Genomic DNA, 23,239 nt, shown 5'->3' on the forward strand with positions numbered 1-23,239 from the left:
TGGAGTGAGTATGTCAGAAGTTCTATAGTGTGCTGTTCCTCAGAGTTGAAAGTATCTGGCAGACATTACAGGGTTAGAGTCAGAGTGAGTATTCTGGGTGTTGGTAGGAGCTGTTCTGTACCTCAGAGTTGAAGCGTATCTGGCAGACGTTACAAGAGATGATGGGCCTCTTGGTTTTCACCAGTGGAATGCCGAAGGTATGGTTGATCACCGCCTTCTGCACTGGGTCCATCTGTGTGAGCGAGAGAGAGAGAGAGAGAGAGAGAGAGAGAGAGAGAGAGAGAGAGAGGATAATCATGAGACAGGGAAATTATGTATAGCTACTGTACATCCCTGTCTAGTCCAGTGACTAGCCCAGTGTCTATCCCAGTGTCTAGTCCTGAGTAGTACTCCAGACCAGTGTTAGAGCAGTGTTCACCTGACCCTAACCTAACCCTGTTCACCTGACCCTTTATAGCCTAACCCTGTATAGCCTAACCCTGTTCACCTAACCCTGTATAGCCTAAACCTGTTCACCTGACCCTGTTCACCTGACCCTGTTAACCTAATCCTGTTCACCTAACCCTGTTCACCTAACCCTGTTCACCTAACCCTGTTCACCTAACCCTGTTCACCTGACCCTGTTCACCTGACCCTGTTCACCTAATCCTGTTCACCTAACCCTGTTCACCTAACCCTGTTCACCTAACCCTGTTCACCTAACCCTGTTCACCTGACCCTGTTCACCTGACCCTGTTCACCTGACCCTGTTCACCTAACCCTGTTCACCTGACCCTATTCACCTGACCCTGCTCACCTAACCCTGTTCACCTGACCCTGTTCGCCTAACCCTACCATGACCCTGTTAACCTAACCTGGTTAACTTGACCCTTTTAACCTGACCCTGTTCACCTGACCCTGTTAACCTAACCCTGCTAACTTGACCCTGTGTGTGTATGTGTGTGTGTGTGTGTGTGTTTGTCTGTGTGCAGCAGCCAAGCAGACCGAAGCATTATTTGACAACTGTTAAAGTACTACAGCTGTCATTACACTCTGTCATACCTGAAAGACTCCATACAGCTCTGAGACTCCAAAAAGCTCTGAAAGACTCTGGAAAGTCCTAAAAGACTCCAAAAGCCCTAAAGGACTCCAAAAGCCCTGAAAGTCTCCAAAAGCCCTGAAAGACTCCATACTGCCCTGAAAGACTCCAAAAGCCCTAAAGGACTCCAAAAGCCCTGAAAGACTCCAAAAGCCCTGAAAGACTCCAAAAGTCCTAAAAGACTCCAAAAGCCCTAAAGGACTCCAAAAGCCCTGAAAGACACCAAAAGCCCTGAAAGACTCCAAAAGCCCTGAAAGACTCCAAAAGCCCTGAAAGACTCCATACTGCCCTGAAAGACTCCATACTGCCCTGAAAGACTCCATACTGCCCTGAAAGACTCCAAAAGCCCTGAAAGACTCCATACTGCCCTGAAAGACTCCATACTGCTCTGAACGACTCCATACTGCCCTGAAAGACTCCAAAAGCCCTGAAAGACTCCATACTGCCCTGAAAGACTCCATACTGCTCTGAAAGACTCCAAAAGGCCCTAAAAGATTCAAAAAGCTCTGAAAGCCTCCAAAAGCAATTGATTCAGCAGGCTACTGGCATTACAAACCTAGCTGAAACACTACTGTAGCTCTGTTGGCATAACTTTTATAGATAACTGTGACACCTTTTGTAAACAGAATATGCGCTCCAAGAATGACGGATTCCATCCAAATCATCTTGGTTCCTGGACCCTGTCCACGCGTTTCAAGGCTGCGTTGAGACAATGACTTAATAGTGACCCAAACCCTGCTCAGATAATCCCCACCATTGTGTTGCTGAGTTATAGTGTTGCTGCAAATGTACATTGTCCCAGGGGTGTTGGCAGTCATAATGTAAGTAACCTAATGTCTGTCCCTCTAACTCCCCCGAATGCCTCTGTCAGTTCTACAGCTATTGTCAGCAGTAATCGTATGCCTCTGAACCTGAGTTATACTGCTAGCCCTAGTATGAAAGCCACTGTGTGAAGTTTACCCTGCAGCTCAAACATAAATATCAGCTCAAACATAAATATCACTGTCATGTTCACCTCTGATAAGCCTCTCAGTAAAGTAATAAAACAATCAAGAATCATAGAAAATAACTAAAAATAGCCCACATTAACCTATGTAGCCTAAGAAACAAGTTTCATGAAATCGATAACATGCTAGTAAGAGATAATATTCATATACTGACAAACAGGTTAACCTTCCTCACCTAAAGTCCATTCTTGAGGGCAGTTGCTGTAGACCACCAAGTGCTAACTGTCAGTATCTGGATAATACTGTATGTGTGAAATGCTTGATCATTTATGTGATATCAACAGAGAGGTATATTTTCTGGGTGATCTAAATACTGACTGGCTTTCATCAAGCTTCCCACTCAAGAAAAAGCTTAAATCTGTAACCAGTGCCTGCAACCTGGTTCAGGTTATCAGGCAACCTACCAGGGTATTTACAAATGTATTTACAGGGTATTTACATTTTTTGTTATTGTCTATCAACAACGACAAGCTTTTCTGGGTCTGGACAACTAGAATGGACAATTATTGGGGATGAAAGCAGATTATATTGACACTCCTATTTGTCAATCCGAGCCTACAGCAAAGTGAGTGTCCTCAGGCCTGGAGAGAAGCAAAGGTCATTCTGCTAAGAATAGCAAAGCACTGTTTACTGGCGCAAACAGCCAACCAATCACCCTGTTACCAACCCTTAGTAAACCTTTGGGAAAAAATGTGTTTGACCAGATACAATGGTATTTCACAGAAAACTATTTAACAACAGACTTTCAGAACACTTATAGGGAAGGGCATTCAACATATATGGAACTTACACAAATGACTGATGATTTGCTGAGATAAATTGCGTTCCCTCTTCATAGAGGCGTGCGTAACAGCTGACTCAACACTATACACGTTGTGGTAGAGTGTAATAATGTGTTGTATTGTAGATATGTTGTGGTAGAGTAGTGTGTAATGTGTTGTATTGTAGATATGTTGTGGTAGAGTGTAATAATGTGTTGTATTGTAGATATGTTGTGGTAGAGTAGTGTGTAATGTGTTGTATTGTAGATATGTTGTGGTAGAGTAGTGTGTAATGTGTTGTATTGTAGATATGTTGTGGTAGAGTAGTGTGTAATGTGTTGTATTGTAGATATGTTGTGGTAGAGTAGTGTGTAATGTATTGTATTGTAGATATGTTGTGGTAGAGTAGTGTGTAATGTGTTGTATTGTAGATATGTTGTGGTAGAGTAGTGTGTAATGTGTTATGTAGATATGTTGTGGTAGAGTAGTGTGTAATGTGTTGTATTGTAGATATGTTGTGGTAGAGTAGTGTGTAATGTGTTGTATTGTAGATATGTTGTGGTAGAGTAGTGTGTAATGTGTTATGTAGATATGTTGTGGTAGAGTAGTGGTGTAATAATGTGTTGTATTGTAGATATGTTGTGGTAGAGTAGTGGTGTAATAATGTGTTGTATTGTAGATATGTTGTGGTAGAGTAGTGTGTAATGTATTGTATTGTAGATATGTTGTGGTAGAGTAGTGTGTAATAATGTGTTGTATTGTAGATATGTTGTGGTAGAGTAGTGTGTTATAATGTGTTGTATTGTAGATATGTTGTGGTAGAGTAGTGTGTTATAATGTGTTGTATTGTTTATATGTTGTGGTAGTGTAGTGTGTAATAATGTGTTGTATTGTAGATATGTTGTGGTAGAGTAGTGTGTAATGTGTTATGTAGATATGTTGTGGTAGAGTAGTGTGTAATGTGTTATGTAGATATGTTGTGGTAGAGTAATGTGTAATAATGTGTTGTATTGTAGATATGTTGTGGTAGAGTAGTGGTGTAATAATGTGTTGTATTGTAGATATGTTGTGGTAGAGTAGTGGTGTAATAATGTGTTGTATTGTAGATATGTTGTGGTAGAGTAGTGGTGTAATAATGTGTTGTATTGTAGATATGTTGTGGTAGAGTAGTGGTGTAATAATGTGTTATGTAGATATGTTGTGGTAGAGTAGTGTGTAATGTGTTATGTAGATATGTTGTGGTAGTGTGTAATAATGTGTTGTATTGTAGATATGTTGTGGTAGAGTAGTGTGTAATGTGTTGTATTGTAGATATGTTGTGGTAGTGTGTAATAATGTGTTGTATTGTAGATATGTTGTGGTAGAGTAGTGTGTAATAATGTGTTGTATTGTAGATATGTTGTGGTAGAGTAGTGTGTAATGTGTTATGTAGATATGTTGTGGTAGAGTAGTGTGTAATGTGTTGTATTGTAGATATGTTGTGGTAGAGTAGTGTAATAATGTGTTGTATTGTAGATATGTTGTGGTAGAGTAGTGTAATAATGTGTTGTATTGTAGATATGTTGTGGTAGTGTGTAATAATGTGTTGTATTGTAGATATGTTGTGGTAGAGTAGTGTGTAATAATGTGTTGTATTGTAGATATGTTGTGGTAGAGTAGTGTGTAATGTGTTATGTAGATATGTTGTGGTAGAGTAGTGTGTAATGTGTTGTATTGTAGATATGTTGTGGTAGAGTGTAATAATGTGTTGTATTGTAGATATGTTGTGGTAGAGTAGTGTGTTGTATTGTAGATATGTTGTGGTAGAGTAGTGTGTAATGTGTTGTATTGTAGATATGTTGTGGTAGAGTAGTGTGTAATGTGTTGTATTGTAGATATGTTGTGGTAGAGTAGTGTGTAATGTGTTGTATTGTAGATATGTTGTGGTAGAGTAGTGTGTAATAATGTGTTGTATTGTAGATATGTTGTGGTAGAGTAGTGTGTAATGTGTTGTATTGTAGATATGTTGTGGTAGAGTAGTGGTGTAATAATGTATTGTATTGTAGATATGTTGTTGTAGAGTAGTGTGTAATGTGTTGTATTGTAGATATGTTGTGGTAGAGTAGTGTGTAATGTGTTGTATTGTAGATATGTTGTGGTAGAGTAGTGTGTAATAATGTGTTGTATTGTAGATATGTTGTGGTAGAGTGTAATAATGTGTTGTATTGTAGATATGTTGTGGTAGAGTAGTGTGTAATGTGTTGTATTGTAGATATGTTGTGGTAGTGGTGTAATAATGTGTTGTATTGTAGATATGTTGTGGTAGAGTAGTGGTGTAATAATGTGTTGTATTGTAGATATGTTGTGGTAGAGTAGTGTGTAATGTATTGTATTGTAGATATGTTGTGGTAGAGTAGTGTGTAATGTGTTATGTAGATATGTTGTGGTAGAGTAGTGGTGTAATAATGTGTTGTATTGTAGATATGTTGTGGTAGAGTAGTGTGTAATAATGTGTTGTATTGTAGATATGTTATGGTAGAGTAGTGTGTAATAATGTGTTGTATTGTAGATATGTTATGGTAGAGTAGTGTGTAATGTGTTGTATTGTAGATATGTTGTGGTAGAGTAGTGTGTAATAATGTGTTGTATTGTAGATATGTTGTTGTAGAGTAGTGTGTAATAATGTGTTGTATTGTAGATATGTTGTGGTAGAGTAGTGTGTAATAATGTGTTGTATTGTAGATATGTAGTGGTAGAGTAGTGTGTAATAATGTGTTGTATTGTAGATATGTTGTGGTAGAGTAGTGTGTAATAATGTGTTGTATTGTAGATATGTTGTGGTAGAGTAGTGTGTAATGTGTTGTATTGTAGATATGTTGTGGTAGAGTAGTGGTGTAATAATGTGTTATGTAGATATGTTGTGGTAGAGTAGTGTGTAATAATGTGTTGTATTGTAGATATGTTGTGGTAGAGTAGTGTGTAATGTGTTATGTAGATATGTTGTGGTAGAGTAGTGTGTAATGTGTTGTATTGTAGATATGTTGTGGTAGAGTGTAATAATGTGTTGTATTGTAGATATGTTGTGGTAGAGTAGTGTGTTGTATTGTAGATATGTTGTGGTAGAGTAGTGTGTAATGTGTTGTATTGTAGATATGTTGTGGTAGAGTAGTGTGTAATGTGTTGTATTGTAGATATGTTGTGGTAGAGTAGTGTGTAATGTGTTGTATTGTAGATATGTTGTGGTAGAGTAGTGTGTAATAATGTGTTGTATTGTAGATATGTTGTGGTAGAGTAGTGTGTAATGTGTTGTATTGTAGATATGTTGTGGTAGAGTAGTGGTGTAATAATGTATTGTATTGTAGATATGTTGTTGTAGAGTAGTGTGTAATGTGTTGTGTAGATATGTTGTGGTAGAGTAGTGTGTAATGTGTTGTATTGTAGATATGTTGTGGTAGTGGTGTAATAATGTGTTGTATTGTAGATATGTTGTGGTAGAGTAGTGGTGTAATAATGTGTTGTATTGTAGATATGTTGTGGTAGAGTAGTGTGTAATGTATTGTATTGTAGATATGTTGTGGTAGAGTAGTGTGTAATGTGTTATGTAGATATGTTGTGGTAGAGTAGTGTGTAATAATGTGTTGTATTGTAGATATGTTGTGGTAGAGTAGTGTGTAATAATGTGTTGTATTGTAGATATGTTATGGTAGAGTAGTGTGTAATAATGTGTTGTATTGTAGATATGTTATGGTAGAGTAGTGTGTAATGTGTTGTATTGTAGATATGTTGTGGTAGAGTAGTGTGTAATAATGTGTTGTATTGTAGATATGTTGTTGTAGAGTAGTGTGTAATAATGTGTTGTATTGTAGATATGTTGTGGTAGAGTAGTGTGTAATAATGTGTTGTATTGTAGATATGTAGTGGTAGAGTAGTGTGTAATAATGTGTTGTATTGTAGATATGTTGTGGTAGAGTAGTGTGTAATAATGTGTTGTATTGTAGATATGTTGTGGTAGAGTAGTGTGTAATGTGTTGTATTGTAGATATGTTGTGGTAGAGTAGTGGTGTAATAATGTGTTATGTAGATATGTTGTGGTAGAGTAGTGTGTAATAATGTGTTGTATTGTAGATATGTTGTGGTAGAGTAGTGGTGTAATAATGTGTTGTATTGTAGATATGTTGTGGTAGAGTAGTGTGTAATGTGTTGTATTGTAGATATGTTGTGGTAGAGTAGTGTGTAATGTGTTGTATTGTGGATATGTTGTGGTAGAGTGTAATAATGTGTTGTATTGTAGATATGTTGTGGTAGAGTAGTGTGTAATGTGTTGTATTGTGGATATGTTGTGGTAGAGTAGTGTGTAATAATGTGTTGTATTGTAGATATGTTGTGGTAGAGTGTAATAATGTGTTGTATTGTAGATATGTTGTGGTAGAGTAGTGTGTAATGTGTTGTATTGTAGATATGTTGTGGTAGAGTAGTGTGTAATAATGTGTTGTATTGTAGATATGTTGTGGTAGAGTAGTGGTGTAATAATGTGTTGTATTGTAGATATGTTGTGGTAGAGTGTAATAATGTGTTGTATTGTAGATATGTTGTGGTAGAGTAGTGGTGTAATAATGTGTTGTATTGTAGATATGTTGTGGTAGAGTAGTGTGTAATGTGTTGTATTGTAGATATGTTGTGGTAGAGTAGTGTGTAATGTGTTATGTAGATATGTTGTGGTAGAGTAGTGTGTAATAATGTGTTGTATTGTAGATATGTTGTGGTAGAGTAGTGTGTAATGTGTTGTATTGTAGATATGTTGTGGTAGAGTAGTGTGTAATGTGTTGTATTGTAGATATGTTGTGGTAGAGTGTAATAATGTGTTGTATTGTAGATATGTTGTGGTAGAGTAGTGTGTAATGTGTTGTATTGTAGATATGTTGTGGTAGAGTGTAATAATGTGTTGTATTGTAGATATGTTGTGGTAGAGTGTAATAATGTGTTGTATTGTAGATATGTTGTGGTAGAGTGTAATAATGTGTTGTATTGTAGATATGTTGTGGTAGAGTAGTGTGTAATGTGTTGTATTGTAGATATGTTGTGGTAGAGTAGTGTGTTGTATTGTAGATATGTTGTGGTAGAGTAGTGTGTAATGTGTTGTATTGTAGATATGTTGTGGTAGAGTAGTGGTGTAATAATGTGTTGTATTGTTTATATGTTGTGGTAGTGTAGTGTGTAATAATGTGTTGTATTGTAGATATGTTGTGGTAGAGTAGTGTGTAATGTGTTGTATTGTAGATATGTAGTGGTAGTGTGTAATAATGTGTTGTATTGTAGATATGTTGTGGTAGAGTAGTGTGTAATGTATTGTATTGTAGATATGTTGTGGTAGAGTAGTGTGTAATGTGTTGTATTGTAGATATGTTGTGGTAGTGTAGTGTGTAATAATGTGTTGTATTGTAGATATGTTGTGGTAGAGTGTAATAATGTGTTGTATTGTAGATATGTTGTGGTAGAGTAGTGTGTAATGTGTTGTATTGTAGATATGTTGTGGTAGAGTAGTGTGTAATGTGTTGTATTGTGGATATGTTGTGGTAGTGTGTAATGTATTGTATTGTAGATATGTTGTGGTAGAGTAGTGGTGTAATAATGTGTTGTATTGTAGATATGTTGTGGTAGAGTAGTGTGTAATGTGTTGTATTGTAGATATGTTGTGGTAGAGTAGTGGTGTAATAATGTGTTGTATTGTAGATATGTTGTGGTAGAGTAGTGGTGTAATAATGTGTTGTATTGTAGATGTGTTGTGGTAGAGTAGTGTGTAATGTGTTATGTAGATATGTTGTGGTAGAGTAGTGTGTAATGTGTTGTATTGTAGATATGTTGTGGTAGAGTAGTGTGTAATGTGTTGTATTGTAGATATGTTGTGGTAGTGGTGTAATAATGTGTTGTATTGTAGATATGTTGTGGTAGTGGTGTAATAATGTGTTGTATTGTAGATATGTTGTGGTAGAGTGTAATAATGTGTTGTATTGTAGATATGTTGTGGTAGAGTAGTGGTGTAATAATGTGTTGTATTGTAGATATGTTGTGGTAGAGTAGTGTGTAATGTGTTATGTAGATATGTTGTGGTAGAGTAGTGTGTAATGTGTTGTATTGTAGATATGTTGTGGTAGTGTGTAATGTGTTGTATTGTAGATGTGTTGTGGTAGAGTAGTGTGTAATGTGTTATGTAGATATGTTGTGGTAGAGTAGTGTGTAATGTGTTGTATTGTAGATATGTTGTGGTAGTGGTGTAATAATGTGTTGTATTGTAGATATGTTGTGGTAGTGGTGTAATAATGTGTTGTATTGTAGATATGTTGTGGTAGAGTGTAATAATGTGTTGTATTGTAGATATGTTGTGGTAGAGTAGTGGTGTAATAATGTGTTGTATTGTAGATATGTTGTGGTAGAGTAGTGTGTAATGTGTTATGTAGATATGTTGTGGTAGAGTAGTGTGTAATGTGTTGTATTGTAGATATGTTGTGGTAGTGTGTAATGTGTTGTATTGTAGATATGTTGTGGTAGTGTGTAATGTGTTGTATTGTAGATATGTTGTGGTAGAGTAGTGTGTAATGTATTGTAGTGTAGATATGTTGTGGTAGTGTAGTGTGTAATGTGTTGTATTGTAGATATGTTGTAGTAGAGTAGTGTGTAATGTGTTGTATTGTAGATATGTTGTGGTAGAGTAGTGTGTAATGTGTTGTGTTGTAGATATGTTGTAGTAGAGTAGTGTGTAATGTGTTGTATTGTAGATATGTTGTGGTAGAGTAGTGTGTAATGTGTTGTGTTGTAGATATGTTGTGGTAGAGTAGTGTGTAATGTGTTATGTAGATATGTTGTGGTAGAGTAGTGTGTAATGTGTTGTATTGTAGATATGTTGTGGTAGAGTAGTGTGTAATGTGTTATGTAGATATGTTGTGGTAGAGTAGTGTGTAATGTGTTATGTAGATATGTTGTGGTAGAGTAGTGTGTAATGTGTTGTATTGTAGATATGTTGTGGTAGAGTAGTGGTGTAATAATGTGTTGTATTGTAGATGTGTTGTGGTAGAGTAGTGTGTAATGTGTTGTGTTGTAGATATGTTGTGGTAGAGTAGTGTGTAATAATGTGTTGTATTGTAGATATGTTGTGGTAGAGTGTAATAATGTGTTGTATTGTAGATGTGTTGTGGTAGAGTAGTGTGTAATAATGTGTTGTATTGTAGATATGTTGTGGTAGAGTGTAATAATGTGTTGTATTGTAGATATGTTGTGGTAGAGTAGTGTGTAATAATGTGTTGTAGATATGTTGTGGTAGAGTAGTGTGTAATAATGTGTTGTATTGTAGATATGTTGTGGTAGAGTAATGTGTAATAATGTGTTGTATTGTAGATATGTTGTGGTAGAGTAGTGTGTAATGTGTTGTATTGTAGATATGTTGTAGTAGAGTAGTGTGTAATGTGTTGTATTGTAGATATGTTGTGGTAGAGTAGTGTGTAATGTGTTGTGTTGTAGATATGTTGTGGTAGAGTAGTGTGTAATAATGTGTTGTATTGTAGATATGTTGTGGTAGAGTAGTGTGTAATGTGTTGTGTTGTAGATATGTTGTGGTAGAGTAGTGTGTAATGTGTTGTATTGTAGATATGTTGTGGTAGAGTAGTGTGTAATAATGTGTTGTATTGTAGATATGTTGTGGTAGAGTAGTGTGTAATGTGTTGTATTGTAGATATGTTGTGGTAGAGTAGTGTGTAATGTGTTGTGTTGTAGATATGTTGTGGTAGAGTAGTGTGTAATGTGTTGTGTTGTAGATATGTTGTGGTAGAGTAGTGTGTAATGTGTTGTATTGTAGATATGTTATGGTAGAGTAGTGTGTAATGTGTTATGTAGATATGTTGTGGTAGAGTAGTGTGTAATAATGTGTTGTATTGTAGATATGTTGTGGTAGAGTAGTGTGTAATAATGTGTTGTATTGTAGATATGTTGTGGTAGAGTGTAATAATGTGTTGTATTGTAGATATGTTGTGGTAGAGTAGTGTGTAATGTGTTGTATTGTAGATATGTTGTGGTAGAGTAGTGTGTAATGTGTTGTATTGTAGATATGTTGTGGTAGAGTAGTGTGTAATGTGTTGTATTGTAGATATGTTGTGGTAGAGTAGTGTGTAATGTGTTGTATTGTAGATATGTTGTGGTAGAGTAGTGTGTAATGTGTTATGTAGATATGTTGTGGTAGAGTAGTGTGTAATGTATTGTATTGTAGATATGTTGTGGTAGAGTAGTGTGTAATGTGTTGTATTGTAGATATGTTGTGGTAGAGTAGTGTGTAATGTGTTATGTAGATATGTTGTGGTAGAGTAGTGTGTAATGTATTGTATTGTAGATATGTTGTGGTAGAGTAGTGTGTAATGTGTTGTATTGTAGATATGTTGTGGTAGAGTAGTGTGTAATGTGTTATGTAGATATGTTGTGGTAGAGTAGTGGTGTAATAATGTGTTGTATTGTAGATATGTTGTGGTAGAGTAGTGGTGTAATAATGTGTTGTATTGTAGATATGTTGTGGTAGAGTGTAATAATGTGTTGTATTGTAGATATGTTGTGGTAGTGTAGTGTGTAATGTGTTATGTAGATATGTTGTGGTAGAGTAGTGGTGTAATAATGTGTTGTATTGTAGATATGTTGTGGTAGAGTGTAATAATGTGTTGTATTGTAGATATGTTGTGGTAGAGTAGTGTGTAATGTGTTGTATTGTAGATATGTTGTGGTAGAGTAGTGTGTAATGTGTTATGTAGATATGTTGTGGTAGAGTAGTGTGTAATGTATTGTATTGTAGATATGTTGTGGTAGAGTAGTGTGTAATGTGTTATGTAGATATGTTGTGGTAGAGTAGTGGTGTAATAATGTGTTGTATTGTAGATATGTTGTGGTAGAGTAGTGTGTAATGTGTTGTATTGTAGATATGTTGTGGTAGAGTAGTGTGTTGTATTGTAGATATGTTGTGGTAGAGTAGTGTGTAATGTGTTGTATTGTAGATATGTTGTGGTAGAGTAGTGTGTAATGTGTTGTATTGTAGATATGTTGTGGTAGAGTAGTGTGTTGTATTGTAGATATGTTGTGGTAGAGTAGTGTGTAATGTGTTGTATTGTAGATATGTTGTGGTAGAGTAGTGTGTAATGTGTTGTATTGTAGATATGTTGTGGTAGAGTAGTGTGTAATAATGTGTTGTATTGTAGATATGTTGTGGTAGAGTAGTGTGTAATGTGTTATGTAGATATGTTGTGGTAGAGTAGTGTGTAATGTGTTGTATTGTAGATATGTTGTGGTAGAGTAGTGGTGTAATAATGTGTTGTATTGTAGATATGTTGTGGTAGAGTAGTGTGTAATGTGTTATGTAGATATGTTGTGGTAGAGTAGTGGTGTAATAATGTGTTGTATTGTAGATATGTTGTGGTAGAGTAGTGTGTAATGTGTTGTATTGTAGATATGTTGTGGTAGAGTAGTGGTGTAATAATGTGTTGTATTGTAGATATGTTGTGGTAGAGTAGTGGTGTAATAATGTGTTGTATTGTAGATATGTTGTGGTAGAGTAGTGTGTAATAATGTGTTGTATTGTAGATATGTTGTGGTAGAGTAGTGGTGTAATAATGTGTTGTATTGTAGATATGTTGTGGTAGAGTAGTGGTGTAATAATGTGTTGTATTGTAGATATGTTGTGGTAGAGTAGTGGTGTAATAATGTGTTGTATTGTAGATATGTTGTGGTAGAGTAGTGTGTAATGTGTTGTATTGTAGATATGTTGTGGTAGAGTAGTGTGTAATAATGTGTTGTATTGTAGATATGTTGTGGTAGAGTGTAATAATGTGTTGTATTGTAGATATGTTGTGGTAGAGTAGTGTGTAATAATGTGTTGTATTGTAGATATGTTGTGGTAGAGTAGTGGTGTAATAATGTGTTGTATTGTAGATATGTTGTGGTAGAGTAGTGGTGTAATAATGTGTTGTATTGTAGATATGTTGTGGTAGAGTAGTGTGTAATGTGTTGTATTGTAGATATGTTGTGGTAGAGTAGTGTGTAATGTGTTGTATTGTAGATATGTTGTGGTAGAGTAGTGTGTAATAATGTGTTGTATTGTAGATATGTTGTGGTAGAGTAGTGGTGTAATAATGTGTTGTATTGTAGATATGTTGTGGTAGAGTAGTGTGTAATGTGTTGTATTGTAGATATGTTGTGGTAGAGTAGTGGTGTAATAATGTGTTGTATTGTAGATATGTTGTGGTAGAGTGTAATAATGTGTTGTATTGTAGATATGTTGTGGTAGAGTAGTGTGTAATGTGTTGTATTGTAGATATGTTGTGGTAGAGTAGTGTGTAATGTGTTATGTAGATATGTTGTGGTAGAGTAGTGTGTAATGTGTTGTATTGTAGATATGTTGTGGTAGAGTAGTGGTGTAATAATGTGTTGTATTGTAGATATGTTGTGGTAGAGTAGTGTGTAATGTGTTATGTAGATATGTTGTGGTAGAGTAGTGGTGTAATAATGTGTTGTATTGTAGATATGTTGTGGTAGAGTAGTGTGTAATGTGTTGTATTGTAGATATGTTGTGGTAGAGTAGTGTGTAATGTGTTGTATTGTAGATATGTTGTGGTAGAGTAGTGGTGTAATAATGTGTTGTATTGTAGATATGTTGTGGTAGAGTAGTGTGTAATGTGTTGTATTGTAGATATGTTGTGGTAGAGTAGTGTGTAATGTGTTGTATTGTAGATATGTTGTGGTAGAGTAGTGTGTAATGTGTTGTATTGTAGATATGTTGTGGTAGAGTGTAATAATGTGTTGTATTGTAGATATGTTGTGGTAGAGTAGTGTGTAATGTGTTGTATTGTAGATATGTTGTGGTAGAGTAGTGGTGTAATAATGTGTTGTATTGTTTATATGTTGTGGTAGTGTAGTGTGTAATAATGTGTTGTATTGTAGATATGTTGTGGTAGAGTGTAATAATGTGTTATGTAGATATGTTGTGGTAGAGTGTAATAATGTGTTATGTAGATATGTTGTGGTAGAGTAGTGTGTTATAATGTGTTGTATTGTTTATATGTTGTGGTAGTGTAGTGTGTAATAATGTGTTGTATTGTAGATATGTTGTGGTAGAGTAGTGTGTAATGTGTTGTATTGTAGATATGTTGTGGTAGAGTAGTGGTGTAATAATGTGTTGTATTGTAGATATGTTGTGGTAGAGTAGTGTGTAATAATGTGTTGTATTGTAGATATGTTGTGGTAGAGTAGTGTGTAATGTGTTGTATTGTAGATATGTTGTGGTAGAGTGTAATAATGTGTTGTATTGTAGATATGTTGTGGTAGAGTAGTGTGTAATAATGTGTTGTATTGTAGATATGTTGTGGTAGAGTAGTGGTGTAATAATGTGTTGTATTGTAGATGTGTTGTGGTAGAGTAGTGTGTAATGTGTTGTATTGTAGATATGTTGTGGTAGAGTAGTGTGTAATAATGTGTTGTATTGTAGATATGTTGTGGTAGAGTAGTGTGTAATGTGTTGTATTGTAGATATGTTGTGGTAGAGTAGTGTGTAATGTGTTGTATTGTAGATATGTTGTGGTAGAGTAGTGTGTAATGTGTTGTATTGTAGATATGTTGTGGTAGAGTGTAATAATGTGTTGTATTGTAGATATGTTGTGGTAGAGTAGTGTGTAATGTGTTGTATTGTAGATATGTTGTGGTAGAGTAGTGTGTAATGTGTTATGTAGATATGTTGTGGTAGAGTAATGTGTAATAATGTGTTGTATTGTAGATATGTTGTGGTAGAGTAGTGTGTAATAATGTGTTGTATTGTAGATATGTTGTGGTAGAGTAGTGTGTAATGTGTTGTATTGTAGATATGTTGTGGTAGAGTAGTGTGTAATGTGTTGTATTGTAGATATGTTGTGGTAGTGTGTAATAATGTGTTGTATTGTAGATATGTTGTGGTAGAGTGTAATAATGTGTTGTATTGTAGATATGTTGTGGTAGAGTAGTGTGTAATGTGTTATGTAGATATGTTGTGGTAGAGTGTAATAATGTGTTGTATTGTAGATATGTTGTGGTAGAGTAGTGTGTAATGTGTTATGTAGATATGTTGTGGTAGAGTAGTGTGTAATGTGTTGTATTGTAGATATGTTGTGGTAGAGTAGTGTGTAATGTATTGTATTGTAGATATGTTGTGGTAGAGTAGTGTGTAATGTGTTGTATTGTAGATATGTTGTGGTAGAGTAGTGTGTAATGTGTTATGTAGATATGTTGTGGTAGAGTAGTGTGTAATGTGTTGTATTGTAGATATGTTGTGGTAGAGTAGTGTGTAATGTGTTGTATTGTAGATATGTTGTGGTAGAGTAGTGTGTAATGTATTGTATTGTAGATATGTTGTGGTAGAGTAGTGTGTAATAATGTGTTATGTAGATATGTTGTGGTAGAGTGTAATAATGTGTTGTATTGTAGATATGTTGTGGTAGAGTGTAATAATGTGTTGTATTGTAGATATGTTGTGGTAGAGTAGTGTGTAATGTGTTGTATTGTAGATATGTTGTGGTAGAGTAGTGTGTAATGTGTTGTATTGTAGATATGTTGTGGTAGAGTAGTGTGTAATGTGTTGTATTGTAGATATGTTGTGGTAGAGTAGTGTGTTGTATTGTAGATATGTTGTGGTAGAGTAGTGTGTAATGTGTTGTATTGTAGATATGTTGTGGTAGAGTAGTGTGTAATGTGTTGTATTGTAGATATGTTGTGGTAGAGTAGTGTGTAATGTGTTGTATTGTAGATATGTTGTGGTAGAGTAGTGTGTAATGTATTGTATTGTAGATATGTTGTGGTAGAGTAGTGTGTAATGTGTTGTATTGTAGATATGTTGTGGTAGAGTAGTGTGTAATGTGTTGTATTGTAGATATGTTGTGGTAGAGTAGTGTGTAATGTGTTGTATTGTAGATATGTTGTGGTAGAGTAGTGTAATAATGTGTTGTATTGTAGATATGTTGTGGTAGAGTAGTGTGTAATGTGTTGTATTGTAGATATGTTGTGGTAGAGTAGTGTGTAATGTGTTATGTAGATATGTTGTGGTAGAGTAGTGTGTAATGTGTTGTATTGTAGATATGTTGTGGTAGAGTAGTGTGTAATGTGTTGTATTGTAGATATGTTGTGGTAGAGTAGTGTGTAATGTGTTATGTAGATATGTTGTGGTAGAGTAGTGTGTAATGTGTTGTATTGTAGATATGTTGTGGTAGAGTAGTGTGTAATAATGTGTTGTATTGTAGATATGTTGTGGTAGAGTAGTGTGTAATGTGTTGTATTGTAGATATGTTGTGGTAGAGTAGTGTGTAATGTGTTGTATTGTAGATATGTTGTGGTAGAGTAGTGTGTAATAATGTGTTGTATTGTAGATATGTTGTGGTAGAGTAGTGTGTAATGTGTTGTATTGTAGATATGTTGTGGTAGAGTAGTGTGTAATGTGTTGTATTGTAGATATGTTGTGGTAGAGTAGTGTGTAATGTGTTATGTAGATATGTTGTGGTAGAGTAGTGTGTAATAATGTGTTGTATTGTAGATATGTTGTGGTAGTGTGTGATAATGTGTTGTATTGAATATATGTTGTGGTAGAGTAGTGGTGTAATAATGTGTTATGTAGATATGTTGTGGTAGAGTAGTGTGTAATGTGTTGTATTGTAGATATGTTGTGGTAGAGTAGTGTGTAATGTGTTGTATTGTTTATATGTTGTGGTAGTGTAGTGTGTAATAATGTGTTGTATTGTAGATATGTTGTGGTAGAGTGTAATAATGTGTTGTATTGTAGATGTGTTGTGGTAGAGTAGTGTGTAATGTGTTATGTAGATATGTTGTGGTAGAGTAGTGTGTAATGTGTTGTATTGTAGATATGTTGTGGTAGAGTAGTTTGTAATAATGTGTTGTATTGTAGATATGTTGTGGTAGAGTAGTGTGTAATAATGTGTTGTATTGTAGATATGTTGTGGTAGAGTAGTGTGTAATAATGTGTTGTATTGTAGATATGTTATGGTAGAGTAGTGTGTAATAATGTGTTGTATTGTAGATATGTTGTGGTAGAGTAGTGTGTTATAATGTGTTGTATTGTAGATATGTTGTGGTAGAGTGTAATAATGTGTTGTATTGTAGATATGTTGTGGTAGAGTGTAATAATGTATTGTATTGTAGATATGTTGTGGTAGAGTAGTGTGTAATGTGTTATGTAGATATGTTGTGGTAGAGTAGTGTGTAATGTGTTGTATTGTAGATATGTTGTGGTAGAGTAGTGGTGTAATAATGTGTTGTATTGTAGATATGTTGTGGTAGAGTAGTGTGTAATGTGTTATGTAGATATGTTGTGGTAGAGTAGTGGTGTAATAATGTGTTGTATTGTAGATATGTTGTGGTAGAGTGTAATAATGTGTTGTATTGTAGATATGTTGTGGTAGAGTAGTGTGTAATAATGTGTTGTATTGTAGATATGTTGTGGTAGAGTGTAATAATGTGTTGTATTGTAGATATGTTGTGGTAGAGTAGTGGTGTAATAATGTGTTATGTAGATATGTTGTGGTAGAGTAGTGTGTAATGTGTTGTATTGTAGATATGTTGTGGTAGAGTGTAATAATGTGTTGTATTGTAGATATGTTGTGGTAGAGTAGTGTGTAATGTGTTGTATTGTAGATATGTTGTGGTAGAGTAGTGTGTAATGTGTTGTATTGTAGATATGTTGTGGTAGAGTAGTGTGTAATGTGTTGTATTGTAGATATGTTGTGGTAGAGTAGTGTGTAATGTGTTGTATTGTAGATATGTTGTGGTAGAGTGTAATAATGTGTTGTATTGTAGATATGTTGTGGTAGAGTAGTGTGTAATGTGTTGTATTGTAGATATGTTGTGGTAGAGTAGTGGTGTAATAATGTGTTGTATTGTAGATATGTTGTAGTAGAGTAGTGTGTAATGTGTTGTATTGTAGATATGTTGTGGTAGAGTAGTGTGTAATGTGTTGTATTGTAGATATGTTGTGGTAGAGTAGTGTGTAATGTGTTATGTAGATATGTTGTGGTAGAGTAGTGTGTAATGTGTTATGTAGATATGTTGTGGTAGAGTAGTGTGTAATAATGTGTTGTATTGTAGATATGTTGTGGTAGAGTAGTGTGTAATGTGTTGTATTGTAGATATGTTGTGGTAGAGTAGTGTGTAATGTGTTGTATTGTAGATATGTTGTGGTAGAGTAGTGTGTAATGTGTTATGTAGATATGTTGTGGTAGAGTAGTGTGTAATGTGTTGTATTGTAGATATGTTGTGGTAGAGTAGTGTGTAATGTGTTGTATTGTAGATATGTTGTGGTAGAGTAGTGTGTAATGTGTTGTATTGTAGATATGTTGTGGTAGAGTAGTGTGTAATAATGTGTTGTATTGTAGATATGTTGTGGTAGAGTAGTGTGTAATGTGTTGTATTGTAGATATGTTGTGGTAGAGTAGTGTGTAATGTGTTGTATTGTAGATATGTTGTGGTAGAGTAGTGTGTAATGTGTTATGTAGATATGTTGTGGTAGAGTAGTGTGTAATGTGTTGTATTGTAGATATGTTGTGGTAGAGTAGTGTGTAATGTGTTGTATTGTAGATATGTTGTGGTAGAGTAGTGTGTAATGTGTTGTATTGTAGATATGTTGTGGTAGAGTAGTGTGTAATAATGTGTTGTATTGTAGATATGTTGTGGTAGAGTGTAATAATGTGTTGTATTGTAGATATGTTGTGGTAGAGTAGTGTGTAATGTGTTGTATTGTAGATATGTTGTGGTAGAGTAGTGTGTAATGTGTTGTATTGTAGATATGTTGTGGTAGAGTAGTGTGTAATGTGTTGTATTGTAGATATGTTGTGGTAGAGTAGTGTGTAATGTATTGTATTGTAGATATGTTGTGGTAGAGTAGTGTGTAATGTGTTGTATTGTAGATATGTTGTGGTAGAGTAGTGTGTAATGTGTTGTATTGTAGATATGTTGTGGTAGAGTAGTGTGTAATGTGTTGTATTGTAGATATGTTGTGGTAGAGTGTAATAATGTGTTGTATTGTAGATATGTTGTGGTAGAGTAGTGTGTAATGTGTTGTATTGTAGATATGTTGTGGTAGAGTGTAATAATGTGTTGTATTGTAGATATGTTGTGGTAGAGTAGTGTGTAATAATGTGTTGTATTGTAGATATGTTGTGGTAGAGTAGTGTGTAATGTGTTGTATTGTAGATATGTTGTGGTAGAGTAGTGTGTAATGTATTGTATTGTAGATATGTTGTGGTAGAGTAGTGTGTAATGTGTTGTATTGTAGATATGTTGTGGTAGAGTAGTGTGTAATGTGTTGTATTGTAGATATGTTGTGGTAGAGTATAATAATGTGTTATGTAGATATGTTGTGGTAGAGTGTAATAATGTGTTATGTAGATATGTTGTGGTAGAGTAGTGTGTAATAATGTGTTGTATTGTTTATATGTTGTGGTAGTGTAGTGTGTAATAATGTGTTGTATTGTAGATATGTTGTGGTAGAGTATAATAATGTGTTATGTAGATATGTTGTGGTAGAGTGTAATAATGTGTTATGTAGATATGTTGTGGTAGAGTAGTGTGTTATAATGTGTTGTATTGTTTATATGTTGTGGTAGTGTAGTGTGTAATAATGTGTTGTATTGTAGATATGTTGTGGTAGAGTGTAATAATGTGTTGTATTGTAGATATGTTGTGGTAGAGTAGTGTGTAATGTGTTGTATTGTAGATATGTTGTGGTAGAGTAGTGTGTAATGTGTTATGTAGATATGTTGTGGTAGAGTAGTGGTGTAATAATGTGTTGTATTGTAGATATGTTGTGGTAGAGTGTAATAATGTGTTGTATTGTAGATATGTTGTGGTAGAGTGTAATAATGTGTTGTATTGTAGATATGTTGCGGTAGAGTGTAATAATGTGTTGTATTGTAGATATGTTGTGGTAGAGTGTAATAATGTGTTGTATTGTAGATATGTTGTGGTAGAGTAGTGTGTAATGTGTTATGTAGATATGTTGTGGTAGAGTTGTGTAATAATGTGTTGTATTGTAGATATGTTGTGGTAGAGTAGTGTGTAATGTGTTGTATTGTAGATATGTTGTGGTAGAGTAGTGTGTAATAATGTGTTGTATTGTAGATATGTTGTGGTAGAGTAGTGGTGTAATGTGTTGTATTGTAGATATGTTGTGGTAGTGTGTAATGTGTTGTATTGTAGATATGTTGTGGTAGAGTAGTGTGTAATGTGTTGTATTGTAGATATGTTGTGGTAGAGTAGTGTGTAATGTGTTGTATTGTAGATATGTTGTGGTAGAGTAGTGTGTAATAATGTGTTGTATTGTAGATATGTTGTGGTAGAGTAGTGGTGTAATGTGTTATGTAGATATGTTGTGGTAGAGTGTAATAATGTGTTGTATTGTAGATATGTTGTGGTAGAGTAGTGTGTAATGTGTTGTATTGTAGATATGTTGTGGTAGAGTAGTGGTGTAATAATGTGTTGTATTGTAGATATGTTGTGGTAGAGTAGTGTGTAATGTGTTGTATTGTAGATATGTTGTGGTAGAGTAGTGGTGTAATAATGTGTTGTATTGTAGATATGTTGTGGTAGAGTAGTGGTGTAATAATGTGTTGTATTGTAGATATGTTGTGGTAGAGTAGTGTGTAATGTGTTGTATTGTAGATATGTTGTGGTAGAGTAGTGTGTAATGTGTTGTATTGTAGATATGTTGTGGTAGAGTAGTGTGTAATAATGTGTTGTATTGTAGATATGTTGTGGTAGAGTAGTGTGTAATGTGTTATGTAGATATGTTGTGGTAGAGTAGTGTGTAATGTGTTGTATTGTAGATATGTTGTGGTAGAGTAGTGTGTAATGTGTTGTATTGTAGATATGTTGTGGTAGAGTGTAATAATGTATTGTATTGTAGATGTGTTGTGGTAGAGTAGTGTGTAATGTGTTGTATTGTAGATATGTTGTGGTAGAGTAGTGTGTAATGTGTTGTATTGTAGATATGTTGTGGTAGAGTAGTGTGTAATGTGTTGTATTGTAGATATGTTGTGGTAGAGTAGTGTGTAATGTGTTGTATTGTAGATATGTTGTGGTAGAGTAGTGTGTAATGTGTTGTATTGTAGATATGTTGTGGTAGAGTAGTGGTGTAATAATGTGTTGTATTGTAGATATGTTGTGGTAGAGTAGTGTGTAATGTGTTGTATTGTAGATATGTTGTGGTAGAGTAGTGTGTAATAATGTGTTGTATTGTAGATATGTTGTGGTAGAGTAGTGTGTAATGTGTTGTATTGTAGATATGTTGTGGTAGAGTGTAATAATGTGTTGTATTGTAGATATGTTGTGGTAGAGTAGTGTGTAATGTGTTATGTAGATATGTTGTGGTAGAGTAGTGTGTAATGTGTTGTATTGTAGATATGTTGTGGTAGAGTAGTGTGTAATAATGTGTTGTATTGTAGATATGTTGTGGTAGAGTAGTGTGTAATGTGTTGTATTGTAGATATGTTGTGGTAGAGTGTAATAATGTGTTGTATTGTAGATATGTTGTGGTAGAGTAGTGTGTAATGTGTTGTATTGTAGATATGTTGTGGTAGAGTAGTGTGTAATGTATTGTATTGTAGATGTGTTGTGGTAGAGTAGTGTGTAATGTGTTATGTAGATATGTTGTGGTAGAGTAGTGTGTAATGTGTTGTATTGTAGATATGTTGTGGTAGAGTAGTGTGTAATGTGTTGTATTGTAGATATGTTGTGGTAGAGTAGTGTGTAATGTGTTGTATTGTAGATATGTTGTGGTAGAGTGTAATAATGTGTTGTATTGTAGATATGTTGTGGTAGAGTAGTGGTGTAATAATGTGTTGTATTGTAGATATGTTGTGGTAGAGTAATGTGTAATAATGTGTTGTATTGTAGATATGTTGTAGTAGAGTAGTGTGTAATGTGTTATGTAGATATGTTGTGGTAGAGTAGTGTGTAATGTGTTGTATTGTAGATATGTTGTGGTAGAGTAGTGTGTAATAATGTGTTGTATTGTAGATATGTTGTGGTAGAGTAGTGTAATAATGTGTTGTATTGTAGATATGTTGTGGTAGAGTGTAATAATGTGTTGTATTGTAGATATGTTGTGGTAGAGTGTAATAATGTATTGTATTGTAGATATGTTGTGGTAGAGTAGTGTGTAATGTGTTATGTAGATATGTTGTGGTAGAGTAGTGTGTAATGTGTTGTATTGTAGATATGTTGTGGTAGAGTAGTGTGTAATAATGTGTTGTATTGTAGATATGTTGTGGTAGAGTAGTGTAATAATGTGTTGTATTGTAGATATGTTGTGGTAGAGTGTAATAATGTGTTGTATTGTAGATATGTTGTGGTAGAGTAGTGTGTAATGTGTTATGTAGATATGTTGTGGTAGAGTAGTGTGTAATGTGTTATGTAGATATGTTGTGGTAGTGTGTAATGTGTTATGTAGATATGTTGTGGTAGAGTAGTGGTGTAATAATGTGTTGTATTGTAGATATGTTGTGGTAGAGTGTAATAATGTGTTGTATTGTAGATATGTTGTGGTAGAGTGTAATAATGTGTTGTATTGTAGATATGTTGCGGTAGAGTGTAATAATGTGTTGTATTGTAGATATGTTGTGGTAGAGTGTAATAATGTGTTGTATTGTAGATATGTTGTGGTAGAGTAGTGTGTAATGTGTTATGTAGATATGTTGTGGTAGAGTTGTGTAATAATGTGTTGTATTGTAGATATGTTGTGGTAGAGTAGTGTGTAATGTGTTGTATTGTAGATATGTTGTGGTAGAGTAGTGTGTAATAATGTGTTGTATTGTAGATATGTTGTGGTAGAGTAGTGGTGTAATGTGTTGTATTGTAGATATGTTGTGGTAGTGTGTAATGTGTTGTATTGTAGATATGTTGTGGTAGAGTAGTGTGTAATGTGTTGTATTGTAGATATGTTGTGGTAGAGTAGTGTGTAATGTGTTGTATTGTAGATATGTTGTGGTAGAGTAGTGTGTAATAATGTGTTGTATTGTAGATATGTTGTGGTAGAGTAGTGGTGTAATGTGTTATGTAGATATGTTGTGGTAGAGTGTAATAATGTGTTGTATTGTAGATATGTTGTGGTAGAGTAGTGTGTAATGTGTTGTATTGTAGATATGTTGTGGTAGAGTAGTGGTGTAATAATGTGTTGTATTGTAGATATGTTGTGGTAGAGTAGTGTGTAATGTGTTGTATTGTAGATATGTTGTGGTAGAGTAGTGGTGTAATAATGTGTTGTATTGTAGATATGTTGTGGTAGAGTAGTGGTGTAATAATGTGTTGTATTGTAGATATGTTGTGGTAGAGTAGTGTGTAATGTGTTGTATTGTAGATATGTTGTG

The 23,239-nt window shown here is 34.5% G+C and overlaps 1 protein-coding gene across 1 annotated transcript in view; it reads right to left on the bottom strand.

The window, feature by feature from the left end:
• LOC110531240 (zinc finger protein 385A-like) overlaps positions 1 to 23,239 on the bottom strand; it is a 202,461-nt gene that overhangs the window by 41,714 nt on the left and 137,508 nt on the right. The window contains exon 3 of the mRNA XM_036988730.1: positions 122 to 232. Within this exon, the coding sequence (XP_036844625.1) occupies positions 122 to 232 (111 nt within the window). The remainder of the gene's footprint in view (positions 1 to 121; positions 233 to 23,239) is intronic.

The sequence above is a fragment of the Oncorhynchus mykiss genome, chromosome 9 (genome assembly GCF_013265735.2).
Source record: "Oncorhynchus mykiss isolate Arlee chromosome 9, USDA_OmykA_1.1, whole genome shotgun sequence".
Classification (NCBI taxonomy): Eukaryota; Metazoa; Chordata; class Actinopteri; order Salmoniformes; family Salmonidae; genus Oncorhynchus; species Oncorhynchus mykiss.